The 21,258-nt window shown below is 37.3% G+C and overlaps 1 protein-coding gene across 13 annotated transcripts in view; it reads right to left on the bottom strand.

The window, feature by feature from the left end:
* Window positions 1-21,258, bottom strand: part of ATRNL1 (attractin like 1) — a 495,684-nt gene that overhangs the window by 440,063 nt on the left and 34,363 nt on the right. For all 13 annotated transcript variants that reach the window (XR_010832767.1, XR_010832768.1, XR_010832769.1 and 10 more), the window contains exons 2-5: window positions 13,245-13,328; window positions 11,076-11,189; window positions 8,757-8,885; window positions 5,140-5,348 (exon numbers count right to left, since the gene is read on the bottom strand). Coding sequence is in view for 9 of the 13 variants with exons in the window: in XM_013174611.3 (XP_013030065.3) it covers window positions 5,140-5,348; window positions 8,757-8,885; window positions 11,076-11,189; window positions 13,245-13,328 (536 nt within the window). In the remaining 4 variants the exon portion in view is untranslated. The remainder of the gene's footprint in view (window positions 1-5,139; window positions 5,349-8,756; window positions 8,886-11,075; window positions 11,190-13,244; window positions 13,329-21,258) is intronic.

Consider the following 21,258-nt stretch of genomic DNA (forward strand, 5'->3'; position numbering starts at 1 on the left):
TTATTACTGTAAGGTAATTTTTCAACCATTACAAACATAAACCAAATATTGCTATTTGCAAGTATCCCATAAAATCTTCATATTATAATGAATTTGAGATTATGAAAAATATGAGACTTGATAATCCTTGTGATTTCCTTCCAACTCAAAATACTCTTATTCGAAAGATTTTTTAGGTTTTTTTTTTTTTTTTTTTTTTTTTAGAAAAGTGAACATATCTGAATATTACTTTCACTAACAACTCTTAATATTGGAAGTTTTATCAAGCAGTAAATCATCTTTCTTACAGGATAGCAATGAGGTGGTCACTACATAAACAAAAATAAAAATAAATATTTTAAATAATATAAATAAAAACCTGCTATACAGCATTGTTCAAAAAAAAAAAACACACAGAAGGACAGAAGAATTCGGGACTGGTCTTTGGTGACAAACTCCAACAATGCCAATCCACTATCAATGAATGGTGCAAGGAGTGGGGTTGCTGATCCAGGCAATGAACCAAGACAAGAAGCAGTCAGACTGCCAAATGAGCTGCCCTCGTTACCTGCTGGGATGTTCTCCCACAGAAACTAGTGCCAGAGAAGCAGAGGAGAAGCAATCTTTCAGCAAATTTTTGGGCTTTGCCCTATGAATCAGAAAAGCTGAAGAACAGTATCCACAGTGACCACAGGTCTGTGAACAGATGAGAGAAGGTAACTGGGCAAAAAAATAATTGCACATCCCACCAGAAATGCTGGGTTGTCTGTCCTAGACAGGCCTACAGTGGATGCCCTTTAATGCTCTGTCTGCAACCACGCAATCAGATCTGGCCACCTAGCTGGCCACAAGGCCAGGGGCATGCAGAGACTCACAGCACTGTGCCTCTGACCTGTGCCTACCCAGCTCCCTGCAGCAGACAGCTGCGATTTGGGAGCCGCGACAGAGCCCAGCCCTCCAGGTACCCCCCCCCCCCCCCCCCCCCCCCCCCGTTAGGCTAAGGTATCTGTGCCCAAACTAGCAAGGAATAATAGATATACAGCAAAAACCCAACCTGCAGCTGAGCATTTCATTTCGGCAGGCAGTTGACAAAATCTGAAGTGCCAGAATCAAAACCCGACACAGCTGCACTGAGCAGGGGAAGGAGAATAACCGAGGAATGCTGTCTGTGGATACTGCAAGGAAAGCCTTCCTAGTCTGTCATAACTGAGCACAACAGCACTCCTCGGTAGACTGTGCATATGAGATTTTTTCAGCTGAATAATAAACAAAAAAGTTTTGCTGCTTAGCATCCAAAAGAAGAAGGGCCTATAACACATCTGCCCCATTTGATCTGTAGTTTTTGAGGCTCCAGATGCTGCCAGAGGGCTACCAAGCTCTAATATTTCTGCTAACAACTTTTAGAAATCTTCACGGCTCTAGCAATTAAAAGCCTGCTGCTGATTTTCAAACTAAATGTATTGACAACCTGTTTACCCATTTTTTCCCCCTCTGTCAGTGATAGCATTTGACTGAAAAAGCTGGCTTCTCTTTTAATAATGTACCGCCCGTTAATGTTTACAAACAGCAATCTTATTCCCTCCCAGCCTTTTTACTAATTTAAACAAACTCTGTATCTTCCATTGCCCTGATCATCCTAATGGTTCTCCTCTGTGCAATTTGCATTCATGAAAGTGTGATAATAAAAATGAAGTATAGTACTAATATTTTCCTAGGATTAAATGTAGATTATGGCTGAACATCCTACTAGTACACTTGACACTTTATAGCTTATTGAGTATATAAAATTAAGTATATGAATTCGTTCATATTCTAATTGATAGACAGGCAAGTTTTCTTCCATGTCACCTTCCCCACTTTAATCCCAGCTGCTAAAACACATTCTTAGTATTCCTAGTCCCTAAATGTATGAATTTAGGATTTACACTGAAGTAATTGCACCCCACACATTACTCCACCATCCCCCCACCCCACCTTATCTTTTTTTTTAAGGGATATTCTGGTCCACCTTCATATTAAAAACTACTCCTGCCTTCATATTAAGGGATTCCATTAGCAGTCTTATAACCAGATTATAAAAATTATGTAACAAGATCAGTCTTTAAGTACTCACATCTTTCCCTCTTAAGTTTCTTGTTTAGCACTCCCACTGACGTTTCCCAGTTAACAAGCTCTGCTGCTGTTATTGTTCCCTCATGTATACCAGTTTCAGTGATTTCCTACCATCAAACGCTGAGGTTCAGGTAAAATTTACTGCTTTTTCTCACAAATTATTTTAGTATGAACTATATTGATAAATTCACATCTCAGCTATTTCACAATTCAGTCACATTGTATGGTTAATTATTCATTTCCTCAAATTATGGTCTCGAAACTGACACACTGACATCAACCTAACAACTTTTGAGCTGCCTTTGAAATTCAGTCAAGCTCCTTGAAGTTAAAGAATGCTTCCATAAACAAGGTCTGGGAGGACGTGACACCTTCAGACTAATTAATATTTTCAGCATTTCCACAGATAGCCCATTTAACGGTGCTAAAAAATATGGGACTGTCTGCATTCCTTCCAGTCATTCTGAATTGTCAATGACATTATAGAAATCAACTGTTCTGGCATCTCCTCTGCTCATTTACAGACTGAGACAATCCAAGACAGTGTTACCAGTATCCCAAATAAATTGCTGGCTATATACTCAGACTGAGTAACATCTTTCTGAAAATTATCTTTTCAACTTCTTAAAAATTTTGCCTCCACCAAGTATCCATTTCTTTCTTACCTGTGCCTAGCAAAGAGAATAGATCAATAGTTTTAAGATACCTCTTTGCCCAAGATACGCCCAAGGTCTGTACCAGCAGGCATCAGCACATTCTACTTCAATTTACCAAGCCAGATTAACCAGCAGTGTAATGACAGAGTGCTCATAAAAGGAAGCAGTATTCATGAAAAACTCCAGCCTCCTTCATGTTCCCAGGTTAATATTTTAAATTGACCAGATTTCAAGGAAGTATTAAATTATTTTTCTTCTATATATTTCTGAGACCAACTACAAATACTACAAAAACAAGCATACCTTTTGTTCAGAATAACAATACTATTAATTATTTGCTTTCTAAGCCTAAAACCTTTTGTTGTCACGGCATCATTTAAATTTGTGTGACTAGCGCCTGTGAATATTTACAATTACAACACCCAACTTCCACAAAATGCACTGCATATAATGAAGAAAAGATCTTGACTTCTACTCAAAACAATTACTCTGCTCCAAAGATGACCCTGTTCTCTTTTCTCAGTGGACTTAACTGTTCTTCACTGATGTTCCTCCCACAGTATCCACAAGATGTCACTATTGTAAAAAAGAACCCCCATATATGGTATAATAGGAAATACCTTTTCATTTTTTGAATGAGGATTTTATTTATTGTACGTATCACTCAATGCAGTTGAATGAAATATTTTTCCTATAAGAGGGCTAAACACACTCTAATCAACAACATATGAAACAAGAAGAAACAACATTCTCTTCAGGAACATAGAAATCAAGACCCTGCTTTAGCTAATTAATTTGAACTACCAAGAATAAGAAAAACTTTGGCAGACTGCAAGAGCAGTAAGATAGGTAAAAACATTTATGGTTCCAATATTGCAAATAACCTGTGTAGAAGATACTGACACTTTAGAAACTAGCATTTAGGTGTAACGTATGCATGTGTGTGTATAAATGCCTATATATTAATAGCATATGGAAGTGCTCTCCCAGAGGCCATCAAGAAAGTTTGGTAACTCTTTTTTATAATAAAGGAAAATCTATTATAAACTAGTTAACCTGGAATACAATTTAAAAAAATGAATTGAAAAATGTGGGTTTCATGAAAACATGAGGAAAAAAATCAATTTGTCTATATTTCTACTTGCTGTAGGAAAGACTAGGAAGCTAGTATGTACAGAAATTCTAGACGAAAAGAAGGTATTACACATGAAAGTCAGAATATTGCATGGAGTCAATGCACAAGTGAAAGGGTGCTATTCCTACTGCAAATTCTATACACAATTTCCTTTTACAGATATATCTTTCAGGATTGTTTTTTTTTTTATGCACTACAGTCATGAGAGATTCTGGAGGACTCAGTAGCACTTCTGTCACTGGGTTGGTTCTATTCAATGGCTGTATTGCTAACTCACTTCCTTCAGTGGATTTCTGTGGGTGCATTGGCTGTCTTTCAATGAACAACTCCATCAATTATTAACGATAGAAATTTATTCAATCTCATGCTGTCTTTTGGGTGTGGCAGCTAATAGGAGTAAAACAACACTTTCAACATGTAAAAAAAACAGCGATGAAAAAAAAGCAGAGCATGTAAAGAATGGGAAGACGGCATACCAGCTAAGTAACCTGTAGGTACTTTAATACTTCTTTTAAGAGCAGAAGGGCAATTTCAGTACACAGCAAGTTAATGCAATTGAGACTTCTAATAGGAATAGTAAATGATACAAACATCTTGTATAACTATTATAAGTGAATTAAACATTTAAGAGCTTAAATACATGACCTTTAATAAGAAAGGATTATGTATGGTAGGGCTACGGGGAGTAAAACTACGGCATACATTCTTACAGTGCATCCATCATTCAGTACTTACCCACAGTCACACTCGTAACAAGATAGCTTACCTTGTCTTCTTGAGAAACTATATAAATAAAATACAATTAAAAACCAGACACTGAATATGTATTTTATGAAGCATTAATGAAATACTGTGATCTGAAATTAAGAAAGGTGGGGAAGAGAATCAAATATATACAGAAATTGAAAAATTAAGCAAACAGAAAATGAGGCAATGAAGGATCTTAGTCTTCAGTATGCTCACAATTTTACTGCCATTATTTTTTCAAACTTATGATCCAAAAAGATCAATGTCCACTACGAGAAAGGTTTGATCCGATACTTCTGCACTACCTCCAAATAAAAAATACCAGGTAAAGCTGTCAGCCCTTTCTTTTGTTAAGAAGGACAGCTCTAGGTCAACATGACAATTTACCTCAGTATTTTTTCCATTCATGCTTATTCTTTAGAATAAGATGTTAACTTGCATGCTAGATAGGATGCATTACAAGCAATTCTTTTTTAAAGATGAACTTGTCTGTAAATAACAAAACCTTACCTTGCCAGCTATCATTGCATACACACAGCTTCTCTCCTGTCAAATCACAGTACCCATGATCTGGACTGCCACAGTTGGCTTTACAATAGGGAATATCACAGGCTTCTCCTTTCCAATACTTGTCACACTCACAGTATACCCGGCTTGGAACGGATATACTGGTTGTACACTTTCCATGTTCTGAGCAGTTATTAGGACAAGAATTAATTCTGCAAAAAATATGTACAATAAGGGAAACAACAAGGCAAGAGTTGATGAGAATGATTCTTATCCGACACTGTTCCAATAGTATTTGTTAGATAAAACGTTTTTTCTGAAAATTTTCTAAGTACTGATACAACACAACTTTAATAATTTTACAGGCAAGTGAACTGAAAAAGAGTTCATCCAGGCTTACATACAGAGTCCACGAGGCAGTTCATATCTCAAACATCTTGTACATTAACATGTATTAACACTAAGCAGGACAGACCCTGCCGGGACAGATCAGTATCTAACTTCCTCCAAGTTCCAGTATAAGCACTCCTCAGTCTGTCCCTTCAAAAACTTCTTTCCAGGAACATTCACACTGCAAGAGACTGCAAGCAGTAACCCTCACAAATATCACTTAGAGGAACATCTTGGAATCCCTATTGCATAAACAGCACTTTTCCATAAGCAGACTCTTAACGGGCTTACAAATTAGCTTTGAAGGGTGAATAGGCACCCAACCGGAAACTGCTGAGAGCAAGACCCTTTATACAAATGGTCACAATGTTGCTTGCATTTTAGTACAGTTCAGCTCTGCTGCTGCAGGGAGTTAATGACGAGTCAGAGCAAGAGAATCTCTGTAGTAGAACTGAGTCTCAAACTCTCCATCATAGACATACACTTAGTGGGTTTTCCTGACTGACTTTGGTCCATGCTATAAAGCAAGATAATATGTCTAACATCCAAGGAAAAAAAAAATAAAGGAAAAACTGATTGAGGAAAAAGTACAAGATGGTTAATATCCTGAAATTACGTAAAGGAAGCACCTCATCCTTAGTGACAGAACCACCTTAAGCTTGCCTTGTTAACTCCAGAGTCAAAGATGCAAGAATGGGAAAGATTAGGCTCGAAGAAATTGGTGACGGCTTGGGGATTTAGCATTTCTGTGATACACCCAACCAAACACTGAGATCACAGGCAATTGGACTCTGCTAAACTATGCTAGCTGGTTCCAGAAGTGTAGGCAACTCCTTGGAGACAAGAGGAATGAAGGACATTGATGTATGTGGGTCCAAGAGATTCCACAAACAGAGTATGCATCTCAGGCAGCAAGTGCCTCATGAAATCCAAAAAGGATCTGAAATCTCCTTTGATGACTCACAGGGAAGGGTTAGGTTGAAACTCAGAATAAACTGTTGCTACAAATCCCTGGCGATGTTAACACAGGCTCCTCCCTGTAAATGGGAGAGCTGGACACCATCTGCAACATTCCTTGCTCTTACTGAAGGAAGAAAGAACTGAGAAAGGTAGGAATTGTTCAAGGTGGGCCTTTAACCAAAAAGAAAATACCACTACTGAATTGCAAGCATCCTGAGGGCATTTGCCTAGTTTACACATGGCATTAACACTGTTAATGGCATTAAGAGCTGCGTAACACAGCTGGGAGGAACCTCTCCTGTTGACTTCACAGGGACAGCATTCTGTGGGAAGGTGAATAGTTAAATATTTCCAGTAATGAAGATAGGGACAGTTTAAAAGTAAAAGCGTCCCCTCCCCAACAGGCTTCTTTAAGGACACGAAGGGAAGGATAAAAACTGGATGGGCAGAGTTGGAATTAGGTCACCTGACTCCAAGAACACAAAGTTCTGGAACACATTGTTCAGGAATAACTGTTTGCAGCTGGCATGGCATTTCAGTCACAGATGCTGCACTCCTGTCTTCCCCCAAATAAAAGAACACAAATAGCCTGCCAAGATGAAGTCAAAAAGCTGACTAGGGTACCAAACTAAGGAAGAAAGAGGGTAACAGAAGCAGAGTAAAACAGATCAGAATGACAAACAAAATTTAATGCTGCCATAACAAGCATTCACAGCTTGGTATTTCTTTCAGCACAAAGAGAGTTACTGTTGGCTCATTAAAAAAAAAAAAAAAGAAAAGAAAAACTTGAAAAGTATTCATTGCAACAATAGAAACAAAAGAACAGCACATAAAATTTCATAAGTTATATATCCCCCTGTACAGGTAATGGAATTAAAAACTGGAAGATTTTTCACTTATTTTACGTCTTACAAAGTAATAATGCAATAACATAAGCATGCACCATATTACCAAGCCATAAAGAATGCCAAGCACATACACTCATTTCTTAAGAATGCCATGTCATACTGCCATTTACTCTCAAAACAAACACAGAAGTGCAATAAAAGCTTCAGGGATAACTGAAAAAAATATCTAATTACATTAGGAAGTCTGCCAGGTGACTTCATTTTACTGATGTCAACTGAAAAATATTGAAAATACCCAGTCTTCTAGACTGCCATTTCTAATACCACATGTCTACAGAGGTTTCCCAAACTTCTATTATCTGGTAAAAGGCTGCCAAATGGCTGCAAATTATAGAAACAATCTTCCCATAGAACACTTAAAGACCTTTTACTTAAAGAAGAACAAAGCTATGGTCAGAAAAGTAAATAGGAATTTTAAATGAATAAAGAATTTGACAAAAAATTTATGTACTGCCACATTTGAAGTGCAGTGCTGACACCCATATCCCATAGGAGAGTATTTCAGAATCTGAAGGGATTAAAAGAAAGGAACAGTATCTGCAATCACAGGAAAACTATCACAAGAGCAACAGGACCAAGCAATCCTCTCTTGAACCAAGCAGCCAGTGTAATGATGCACCACATCATGTAGCACAAGCGTGTTCTAAATAAGACAAACTAAACACAGCTGGTACATTTAAGGAAGAGACACAGGTCTGTTGGATGCATCTTTAGGGCTGCTGACAGTCAAAAGCAGACTGCAGGAAAGCAAGCTTAGTTGTACCAGATTAGACTTCATCAAGGAAAAATAAACAGTCCGGTTACCAATTATTATTAGGTAGAACGAAATAGATGATAGAAGGGGAAAGGAAGTACCCCAAAGGTAGAAAAGGAATGAAATAAAACCCTTGTAGGTTGGCACAGAAATAAAAGGAAGACTTTGGTGAAGGTGTCAAAATCCACAAAAGCACATTCTGCAAGAAAAAAAAAGATCAAACAACAGATGACTCTAGTTAAAGAGAAGGGAATCAATGTGACAGCTGATATAATCTCCCTTCTATTCCATATGACAACTTTGTGTGTTGGATAAATACTGGAAGGGGAACACTTTCTAGTTCCATATGGCATGGGACAAATATACTCTTAGAGTGTCCATGTAGCTGCACTCAGAGAACAATATGATTCACTGTGTTGGATTTTGTTTTAACTAGTGTCTTAAAAGACTCATTACAACCTCTAGCACCTTAGTTTTAGAAACATACCACAAAGCACAACTCTTATGCAGTTAATAAAATCAGTAGATAAATACTTGCCATGGGTTTGTCATTTTCCTAAAAGGAATGCTAGGTTAATTATCAAAGTACTTTTTTAAGAAATACTTACGAATAGAAAATGTTAAATCCTGTTAGATTATAAGCAGCATCACTAAAAAAGTGTAGCAGTGCATAGCCAGATGTAGTAACAACTTCAGGAACAGTTTCATTTCCACGCACTTCAGGGACTATTAAACCACTGGAAAATAAAAAAAAAATAGAGTAATGTTTTTTAAATCAGTCTTTGGGAAAAAAAAGTTAGGTATTCCAGTTGTTAATTATACAGACAAGGTAACTCATAAATCCAGTAGGGTTTTGTTGGTGGTTTTTTTTTTTTTGTTTGTTTGTTTTTTTAAATCATGTACAAAACTTGTCCAGGCCTCTGAAATTTAGTGCAGGGTTTTCCAGGGAAACAAAACAAAGAGCTTCCCCCACACACACTAATGTAAAATTTCACATCAGATTATTCTGAGGGTGTATGTACAGTCAGTGTAATTTTTTAAAACATTAATTTTGAAAAAAGTCCTTCAGACAGATGCTTAAATCTTACTGACTTCCAGCATGAACTCTACTTCCACATAGTATTTGCACCTTTAGAAGGTTATCTTATTAAAAACACTTCAAACCTGGAAAATACAACTAATTAATTTCCATGAAAAAGTTATTTAAAATTAAAAAAAAAAATACTTTATAGAACTTCCGAAGAACGTTCTCTTTTTCAGTAAAGACTGACACAGGAAAAAGAAGCAATACATTAACAAAGGAGGTCACCTGCATAAAACAGTGCCACGTTGTGAGTATAAATTACAAGTTAGAGAAATCCTATGGAAAACATTAACAATCAATAAACTGGGGAAAAAAAGGAAAAAAAAAAGAAAAGAAATTTGAAGAATATGGGAAGAGGAACTTTCCTTCCATTCACGCTACAAGTCAGGCTCCTGAACGACGCATTTAACAAACACAACTCTGTGCAATTTTGGGGAGGGGGGAGAGGAGGGCAGGGAAATGCAAGCAGTCACATAACACGCATTGAGAAGTGGGAGGGAAGATGTAGATTGCTATAGTTGGGCAGGGAAGAGAGATGAGATGAGCTTTGTTGCAGAAACCATTATCATCTATGCACTTAGTATCTCTTAAAGCTTGGCAGCGTAATCAATATTTCATAACATAAAATGAAATACAATTTCTGCCCCACTGGGGGGGAGTGTACAATAAGGGACAGAAATTGCATTTCATTGCTAAAAGAAATAGTATTTCAAAGGATAAAACTTTAACTGATTTCTAAGGATTAGGATCCTTTGCCTTCATTTCAACTGCCCAAGCATGGAATATGGAATATTAGTCTTCATTACCTTCCATAAAACTCTAATGAACTATAGCCCACTTGCCTAGAATATCCTTTCTGGAATGCTTCCCAAAATATTAGTGGAAGGGTAGGAACAAACCAACTGAAACATTCCACTGAAGTCCAGGAATGGAGGAAACAAGTTGACATTCATACGGCCTGCTTTTTGTCTCTTAGACACATAGGAAATGTTGTGCCTGGATCTAATACTTTACCTCAACTGTTTATCATCATTTGAAAGGCAAATAACTGGTTTATAACAAATAACAGTATCAGTTAAGTTCACTGTTTACTGTTGTTGGTTTTATGTTTATTTCTAAACTACAAACTACTTGCTACAAAGAATTACAAGGATTCTAGGTAACATTAATTTGAATACAGATTCAGTTGAGTTACAATTCTTAGCAGCTCACAAAAATATAACAAAAAGCAAAGAAATCCCATCCTTTCAGTTGACAGCAAATTCCAGGACTTTTAAGAAGTTGGTAATTTCACCTACAACTCAGGCGATGTTGCCCAATTTAGCAATCTAAAGAAGCACTAAAAAAAAAAAGTACTTAAAGTAGCCTTCATATCAAATTCCCTTCGCACATAAATTTAGAAGTCATTTAGTAGCTATTCTTTATAATTTACAAATAATGCAATACAGCCTGAGTCACAAATTACAATTCTCCAGTAAAGATACTGACACTAGTGGCCAGCGCCACATTTCATGCACATTAAAATGTCGGAGTCACTATTGGAAGTCTGCTGGTAAGTACATTTCTGATTGTATATCTATGAGTATTAACACTTAATGCTGACATTGCATGGATTACAAACCACGTAAGGAATTTATGCTATGATCCCCAAACCAAAGCATTTGGAAATTTATACAGCAATTTTTGCAGGTATAACTTTTCATTCATGTCCCCGGGATATTAATAGGGAAAAAAAAAAAGAAAAAAAAAAACTAAGAAATTAAAGCCTCTGATGTTACTTTTCCCCTGAAACTAACAATGTCTATATGATTATTTGGATCGAAAAGCTAATAAATACACTCACCTAAATACAGCTATTAAAGGTGCATATATTGAATCTCCATCATATACATACATATGGTCCCAACTACATTCTGTGGCAAAGTGATTAAACCTCAATCTCAGTATTGCATTAGGACTGGAAAAGAAAAAAAAAAGAACAACAACATTGGCATAAAAAACTATTTGCAGAAGTACTGAACTCATAAAATACAGAACTTAAAACTGATCATGCGAGCACGACTTTATTAAAACAGAGTACTAACAAAACACTTGAGTTAAAGAACAAAATTTAGGGCAAGCAAACATTTCATTTTTATCTTAGAATACTCTTATAATAACATCTGCAGACCAAGTCTAATAATCTCTGAAGTTAACAGGATACTTAAGTTCATGAGGCTTTTAACCAGTGTTCAGAACCTGTAATTTAAAGCCATTAAAATATCTCATTTTATTATATTACTTTTATTTTACAATGTCTGGACTATCAGGTTTAAAGAATCTTCAAGAGAAAATTCCCTATAAACCCTCATTTCAGTATTGTATCAGTGACTGAAAGTAAAAATTTTAATACACAAATTTAAAATTAATATTAATGATGAAAGGCAAGAGGGTAGATTTGGTGGTTTGTTTGTTTTTCACATTTTACCCAATTTCAAGGCTTATATTACTAGTTAAGTATGAAAATATTTCTAAATACATTTCAAAATGCGTATTCTCATGCTTGTTACTGTTTCAAGGCACAACTCTGTGGCACCCCTTTGGGGAGTTTGACATCACCCTGTCTTACAGGAACTTAAAATGAAAAGAAAAAATAAAAAATCAAAATCAAGAAGAACACTCTCTTCCAATAAAACTGTCTTTACAACTAAATCTTTAGTGTCAGCTGCAAGTGGATACTCCAGAAATTATAGGATACAGTGCAGCACCTCCTCTGTTTTCTAGAATTAGCAGTTTCCCATCACACCTGGGGGTCAGTTTTCACCAGGTTTTGGGAGATATCTGGATGGAGACTGTAAATGTTCTGCCTTCCTACTGACAGCCTCAAGTGCAGTTCACCACTGGAAAACTTTTTGAGAGAGAACAAGCAAGAGAGAGCGCTTTGAGAGAACGAAAGTGAGAGCTTCGGTTTTGTCCATTTTTTAAGAAAGATCATTTTATACATATGTGAGTTTCTCACGCACTGACATTTTGCACTACGTTACTGGGTTGCATTACTGTCCCACACACAGTGCAGCATATTGTTTCCTCCACCTAATCACTCTCCCATCTCCTGCAATGAGGAGGAACAGAGCTAAGATCAACTTCAAAGCAGTGTTTGTATACAGTCCTGAGGCACACTTCCACTTCAGTGTATTGCAGTTCAGAGCAGATATTCCCCTACTAGTTTGGGTAAAAAGAGAAGTCTAATGAGATGTGTAATGAGATAACGACAATATGGATATATAAAGAACAGGAGTAATTTTCTTTTGCAGCCTTAGTGGAACTCAGAGCTAGATGGATTCTTCAGCAAAATTCTGATCAATAGCCTGGGGGAAAAAAGTCCCATCGAAATTTAACAAAGTTGTGCACTTAGCAGTTAGTCATACCACTGCGTGTCTCCTTACATGCATGTCTGTGTTTCTATGCTGCATAAACTGGAAAATTTACAACATACACATGAAATATCTAAGCTGTATAAACTATGGACAAAATATGATTTTAAAACAAAGTACGTAAGGAAAACTGGAATACAAATGAAAATAGTTTATGGAAACTAACCTCCGAGCAAGATACAACCAAAAAATTAGTAGACTGGAAGCATTCTATACTTGAAGCCATTCCTGATTTATCACTGGAGAGTAAGATAATGAGTTAAATCACAGGATCCTGTAACCACTTCTGGGACTTGCATTACGGTACTCAAACAGGCAGCAAATTTATCATCGGATTTTGAGAGCCTGCAGCACTGGCCAAATTCCAATATCACTGTAACTTTTGCCAGCAATTAGAATGGCAATGTAATTTGGCCAGGTCTAAGCAACCCTGAAAATCCCTTTTTTTTTTTTTAATCTTTATAACATTAAGCTAAAAAAAAAAAAAAAAACACTGTTTACATTGTATCCAGATGCAATTTAAACTCGAATTCTTTAGATCTTTAAAATACACAATACCAAACTGTCAGAAAATTTAATCTTTGAAAATGAATACTTACTATCCTTCAATTAACCATGTACATTTAGTTTTATATTTATAATTTATTGGTCCATCTGTTAAATACCCAGAAGGTTCTGTTAACCTAGAAGAGAAAAAAAAAAAAAAACAATGCTGTAATATAGCAGAGACATTTCTTAAGCAAGTAAAACAGACATCATCAACATGCTAACAGATTCTTTCTGGATGGAAAGAAAATTGTGGGCAGAGGAAAGCATTAAATCTATTTTTATATTTGTCACTATTTTTTATTTTTGCTTATAGAAAGTAGAATTCTAATTATTCTGTATCATTGTTTTCTTCCCCTAATCATCAATCACGGGACTTTTTTTTTTTCTTGACCAGTAACACAGATATTACATATAATCTAGGTTATCCTACAGTTGAAGTGGATCCGTGCAAATGTAAAGGTATTTTTGTGATGTTTTGTTTAATTTTTCTTTTTAAAGCAGTACTTTGTGTCTGTGTGCTTTTTTGCACACTATGAGCAGCTGTACAATGTCAGACCAAAACATTAACGTAGCCCAGCATTCTGCCTCCAACAGTGGTCTACAGCAGACATGTAGGAGAGCTTCAATACCTCCGGGGACTGCCCACAGCATCACACCACCTGCGGTGTCTTGCAGCCCGGGGACATTCTCAAGCAGATACTGTGCCTTCATACTGGTTTGGCGTTAATGCTTCTCCTAGGAATGTGCCCATGTAAACTCTTGAAAACATCTGGAATGTAGAACTTCTAACATGTGGAACAGTCTAACATGTGGAATTAATTCTTGTGGGATCTCAATTGTTTTTACCCGAGCCTACCTTCTGACAATTTCATTTGATGTCCTTAGTCTGGTGTTCAGAGAGATGGTGAACCACAGTACGCTGTTGACATGCTCTATCCCACCCAAAACAGTGAATTGCATTGCCTCTCTCCCTTCTTTCTGCTGTCCTGAGAAGTCCTTGTTCAGTTAGCTGCTTCTTGTACGGAGTAACTAACTTGGATCATCCCTACTCCCTTTGTTTAATAAATCTTTCTATTCTCCTATATGCTTTCTGAGGATCAACACAAAGATCAGCATATTGTGTTCAAGATGCAAGGGAACCATAAATCTGTACAGTGGCAAAATAATGATTTCTGCTTCTTTTCTATTCCAACCCTAACATTTTATTTGCTCTTTCAGCAACTACTGTGCTGACATTTTTAAACACAACTAGCTGTTGTAACTCTGAGTGATAACAGAGTTCAAGGTTCATTGCTATGTGTATAGAACTTTGATCCCCCTCCCTACACACACCCTTTTCACTTACATTACCTCACATTAATCTATACAGAGTGCTAAAATAGCAGATGAAATTCAATAATCTATTACCATAAAAGCCTTTTGAAATAGCTTAGTATTTTTGGCACACTGTAACTTCACTATTTGCCCCATTTTCTGCATTCATCTTGATTATGTTCTAAAGTTCAGGCCTTAGCACACCTCTGGTAACCTTACATCTCTGGGAAAACTGACCATCCGACTCTTTAAAACATTACAACGATGACCAATGATGCAAACACATACTCGGAAACACTCACTTCTTTCACTGCAGTGTGGAAGGATAACGACGAAGAAGAGGTATCACTGAATAACAGCAAATAAACTGATCTATTTCTTTACAAAATGACAGGACTTAAGTTGCTTAGAGGCAATGTTAATCAAACTGACCAAGTGACAGCCAATTTTTCGAAACCAGGAATCCAGCTGAAAAGGAATTCAGTATCTGCTATCTTACTATCTTTGAAGCTCTATACATAAAGTTTAAAAATATTCCCTTTCACACCTAGAGAAAATTACTTATTTACATCTGAATTCACCCATATCAAACACTAACTGCATACTTATTAACAGAGGGCTATCATTCCAAGCACAAAACCCTAAATACATTGAAAGAAATAACAACAAGGGAGCAAGAAAGAGGAACTTACAAGACAGGACATGTGAACTTTCAGGTTTTTGAACGAGCTCCTTTACCTGTCCTGGAAAACCAAGCTCCACTTGGCTAGGCACGCTGTGAGCCATTCTGTTCTAGCCCCTGGTGGTTTTCAGTGAAAACCTTTTTTCCCCACTACACTTCCTTTTGATGGGATAAAAATCCCTTAAAATGGGATAAAGCTCTGTACTATGGGGAGCTGTCCAAATAAGTGTACTTTTAAACATTTTCAAGGCATAAAAGCGGTATCAGTAAGATATTTTATGTTTCTGAACAAAAAGAAGCAGACAAACAGCTAGCTGTTTGTGAACAGGCTGGGGGAAAAAAAAAAAAACACAACTAAATATACTTCAGTCAATTGCCAGACAAGAGAAAGTTTCCCTAGTAAAACCTAATGCACTGAGCTCGTCTGAGTGCCACCGTTCAATGCTCCCAAAAAGCGATGGTTCCTGGCAAGTGCTGTACAAATGCTGGGCAGGGGATAAGCAAAGCAACGCATGAGGAGGCAGGGCTGGTAACCTGGACAATGGAGAACACAGACAACAAGTCATAGGTTGATACTAAGTCACGCATCACAGATTTTGAAATCAAGCTACTGTTGTTGATGCTTAGCCCTTAGTAGAACCTAATTACAGGATGAGATCCTATGCTTGAGTGCGTGCATGCATTTTTGTGGGAAAAAAGGCAGTACCGCATAAAGTGCCAATCAAAATAATTTTAGTGCTGTCATATGGTTTAGATACAGATGGTCTCTCCTTACACAGAGAGCCACAAAACATTTGCTTTACTGCAGTAAAGTAGTATAAAATAGTATGCTTTCACAGGCATGACTGTTGGCTTCCTGGTAGCTCTACAATGTAAGGGAGGTGACAAAGAATTGTTTTTATTAGATCAGTCCTTTGGCACTAGCAAAGCGCAAACCATTTCCCTTTTCACCTGGGCTGATACTTTTTGATAAATAGTTTTTCAGAGGAGTAGATAACCTTTGAAGCAGCTATTGCACTGTGCTAAAAATAAAGAATAAATAAGAGCATGACATTGTTTTGTAGTAATGGCCGTGGAAATCAGTGAGCTAAAGATGCTGTTCTATTTACTATAAAGTAATTCTCCTCTGTCTTGCCCTTTCTTTAAGTTTCCTGAGATATACCAACAACTTTTCGGTATCATTTTTCTTTCCAAGTGTTACCAATTCCCAAATCCTGTAAACAGTACATGGGTAAGCAGAGTTACTTTCACACAACCTTTTACCAAATTGAGGACAATATTCCATATCACCAAGCTCAGCAGCAGCAACCCGCACAAGACGCATGGCACCACAGGTTGTTTCATCCAGTGGACAGAAGCATGCCAGCAACTCGAGGGCTAGAGGCTGAAGTCAACACAGGGCACTCAAAAGCAACGCAAAGGGAAATCTGTATTCCCCTGGAACATTAGCACTGCTACAATGCAATGGTAAATATAATTGCGTTACAATTCACATCGGTAACATTTATATTTACCACTGCAGTGATCTTAAATCAAGACCAATGCAGTTCAAGAAAAGGAAAAAGAAAAGTATGTTCTACTTCATTCAGAAATTATTAGAGTAAAATGAAGGAGAATGAGATGAAGGGGAAGGAGAAGATGAAATCTACGGCCTGCAATACATAAGATGTCAGAATAGATTATTAAAATGGCCCTTTCTGACTGTAATATTTATAGATGTGTGAAAAATGCAATCATGTCATCTCCTGTAATCTTATTGCAAAAGAATGATATTGTCAGCTTTTCCAGAAAGGAGCGCTGATTTAAACCTGAGAAGTCATCAGGTATTTCCTGCCAGCAGAGGAACAGTGCTTCAGAGAGAAAGAAGAAACAAAAAGCAATAAAAAGTCATCAAAGAGGGCAACACTAGAGATCCACTTACGGGCCTGCAGCAGCTCAATTTAGTGACAATGCCCTGCCCCGAAACACCGCGTTTCAAAGTGCCTGGCACTTGGAGACCTACAAAGCTGCTGGTAGGTGGACAGACAGAGGTCCGAGCTGTAACCCAGGCTTACCGGGGGAGAAGCCATAAGGCGTATTCATAATGCTACCAATACTTACTTAAATAAAAGGAGTTATAGAATGGTTCATTTATCTCTACATTAATTAGTCACATTTCTATTGATAGTTTCATGGAATGCTGGACTCTTTTGTAACTCCTACTTCAGATATACCTGAATATCACAGACAGAGCATACAGATTTTGCTATACCAAGCATACAGATTCAGCTCAATATCAATATCGGTCTACCAGCCAAAGACTATTCTCTTTATTGCTGTTCCATTTCTTTTCTCCATCTTTTTATGAAAAATGGTTTTATTTAAAACAGAAAAACAATAACTGCACTTCAAAGTTGTAAGATCAGATCCTCCATAAACACAAGGGCAGCATTTTCAGCTTGCGATCTTGTGTCCAGCCTTTACACAGTTAAAAAAAAAAAATCTTCAAGAGATCAACATTTAATTAAGAAAGAAGGGAAGTTTTGAACCACCATACAGGACAAGCCAGAATCAGCGCTCACTGTGTTACCAGAAGGAAATAGAGAGATCAAGAGGCCATTTCTCAGCCATGACGGGAAGCAGCAATGACTTTGTGGACAGTAAATGGAGGCACCACAAGGGACACACGTGTAACTTTGGAAAGCCTGAACTGAACCCTTAGCAGCTAAGGCATACAAACCACTGCTACATGGGAGACACAGCCCCAGGTGCCTGCAGGAGCCACTCACACTTAAGGCAATAAAAGGATTTTTCCCCCCAGAAACTTGTAAAGTATACAAATTAAAAAAAAAAAACAGCCTTACATTCCAGGCAAAAAGTATTGATTAGTACCTGACGAAGATCCTAAGAACTTGCATTTGATTTTCCTGCATTTTTACGTCTCTTGTAGAACCTTGCTGTCAGCTAATTTTTTCATAATGGATATTAAAACAGAAGACACCGAATATACCAGAGCTCTACTTTTCCTTCAGTGACTAATCAAGAAGAATAAATATTTAACACATTAAGATAGCATTTGTGTATGCCAGTCACACTCCTCTACTTGTTACACACTGCTCTGCATTAATAGAGAAATGTATATTTAGAAGCAGTAAGAACATTCACAACTTGTCACATACTAACTAATTAAAAACATGTTCTTAAGTAGGTTCAACTTCACTCATTGACAAAAGTAACATTTCTTTTTTCATAAAACATCCCTACTACTTAATTCAAGTTTTCAGTTCCCCCTTCTAATTTATTTTAAGGAAAAACAAGCTCCAAAACAATTTAAGAAACACAAAAGTAAAATGAAAGTGACACATCAGCCTTTTTTCCCCATACAGAATATTCGGTATTTCAAGGACAATTTTTTATTTTTTTATTAAAGATTGCAGTGATATATCATCTTCGAGCGGTGAAGAACATACACTTCAGCAGGTGTTTTCTTTCCTCATTTACTGTGGCTGAAAATGGCTGCTAGTCCATATTCCACTTTTGTAGCGATTCCAAGAACTACTGAAAGACTACTGCATTAAAAAGCAGACAGTGCTCTCAAATTACAAACATACCAGGCATCTTACTCAGGTAATGTATTTTCACTTACATAACGCAAATAAATAAAGTGAATCTCTTCCCTCTGCTGCATAATATCCTGTATATATATAATATATGCATATATATGTATATAATATATATTATATACATATATAATATTATATATAATATATAATTATATATAATTATATAATATAATATGAGCTGTAGGCAGCTCATTTACAACAGGGCATCACAGCGTGTGACCAAAAGCCATTATAAGGGATCTATAAAGGGGCTAGAAATGGGCACAGTCCTGTGAAGATCTGGAAGACACATGAAGTGGGGAAAATGAAGACAACATAGGAACGTTAAATGTAAATTAAAATGACTATAGAAATACCATCTGAGGCCACCTGAGACTTTTCTCCTACTCCCTTAGGTGGTCCGTGACTTTTCCCCCCCAAACCCTTGCACTGACATCAGTTTTAACACGCCCTATCCCAAGGCAGGACCAAGCACGCTGAAACCTTTCTTGCTAGTTATTTGTCTAATCTGTTCTTAATAATTCCAGTGACAGGAGTCTGCAATCTTCTTAAGTGATCTATTTTAGTACTGACTTATCCTTATTGTTAGAAAGTTTTTCTGAACGTTCAGCTTATTTTTCTCTTGATTCTACTTAAACAGACTACTTCCTGCCCTGCTCAGAGGGAAGAGAGCTAATCCCTTCCTTTCTGCTCACCTTTTACAAACATCTACCCCAAGCTTCTCTTCTCTGACTCAAGCAAGTTATTCCAGCATTCCTCAAGTGTCACATTTGCAAGACTTCCCTCCTCCAGAACTTCTCCAATATATCCGCATCACAAAATAGCAGCTGCTGCTCCAACCATATCCCAGCAAGAACAGCAACCAGAGAATTCTTTCTTTCCTGCACTTAATGCTGCAGCTTGTCCTCGGTGTAAATAGCCCAAGAACTGCCTTTCTGCATGCCAGTGTGTATGCAACCTGCAATTCCCTGTGACCGCTTACCTTCCTCCAGAGGAAGCTCTAGCTCATCTTTCTGGGGTTAATTATGCTTACCAAAGCGTAGAAATTTGATTCCAATTCAGTCAGCGCTATTTTTTTCAGACACTATTATGCGGGATCAATGCAGCTTGCATGATCAGGACCTTGTTGCGTGGAAAGTTTCATCCATAATCATTTTCTCAATGGGAAAAATCTATTTTTGACTCTCTTGTATAAGCATTCACTTGAAAGTTTGTCACTTCTGGACACACAACACACTGCCACAAGCCATGAGAAATCCTACTTGAAAAAAAATAATAAAAAAATAAATGGACTCCAGAAGATGAAAATCCATTTGCATACGTTTAACATGAAGTTCTTAAAAACGCCTCCGTTTTCCATCACAGCTATTTTTCTATTACTCAGCTTAGTCACAGGTTTTGAATTCTCATTCATAGTGACTTTGGAAGCAGTGGCACAAAGGCAGTGCCAACAAGATGGGAAGTCGAGGCCCCGCACAGGGAAGGTGCCCACAGCACGGCCAGCCTCTCAGCCACCTCGCATGGGGGATAAAACTGGGCAGCCCCCAAACACCAACGGTGTGAATCAGAGGAGCAAGCACACAAAGCCATGAGGTCGAGGAAAACCCTACTATTAAATCCGAGGAAAACACTGACACACGTACAGAAAAAGCTTTCTACTTTTTAAGCATGCAGAGCGATTTCCCTGTTAGCTTCCAGTGACAACATATGCCGAAGTGCTTTACTTCAAGTTGCTCTGACAAAACGAATTCCAGAGTTGTGGATGAACAGAGGCCAAGAGATGAGGTGAAAAATTGGCACAGCATCTCTCTGACTGCACAAGTGATTGGACTATTTTCATTTAACAACCTGATTTATAATTGGAGCAGATAAAAAAATACTGAGACCTTAGTTTCACTGTACAGGTCTTGAGAAAGTCAGAATAACTTCTGTCTTCAGAGTACATAGATACATTCTCTAAAATACATGAGAATAAGCCACAGCTATCTAATAGACAAACCAAATGCTGATTGCCGTGTATTTAAGCAAAGAAACATCATTTTCTCCACTGATACCAAGTATTTGTTTATTTTTATAACTACATATATGAACCCAGATTTTGGAGCAATGGAACCTCTCCAAGAATAGCAGCAATTTCTTGAGAGGGCTCAAACCTAAAAAATAAATTGAGAAGGACAGCAAAGCCTAACAGAATCTGGTCTGCCAAGACACTAATACAGTATGAAGGAGAGTAGCAGAGTGCAGCCAGCATGATAAACAGTTTAGGAGGCTGACTGCTGGGAGAGACAGTAAGGAAAAATAGACCAGAGCTCAGAAATCTCTCGTTAAATGCATTATTGCCCTTCAGTGGATTGTTAGCCTTTTGTTTTGTTTTTTTAAATAGTGAAATTCATATTGTGCAATGAGAAGAAAATCCCATGCAGATTTCTAACAAATTACCTGGATTATCTTCAGGAAAAATTCCTC

Source organism: Anser cygnoides, chromosome 7 (genome assembly GCF_040182565.1).
Source record: "Anser cygnoides isolate HZ-2024a breed goose chromosome 7, Taihu_goose_T2T_genome, whole genome shotgun sequence".
Classification (NCBI taxonomy): Eukaryota; Metazoa; Chordata; class Aves; order Anseriformes; family Anatidae; genus Anser; species Anser cygnoides.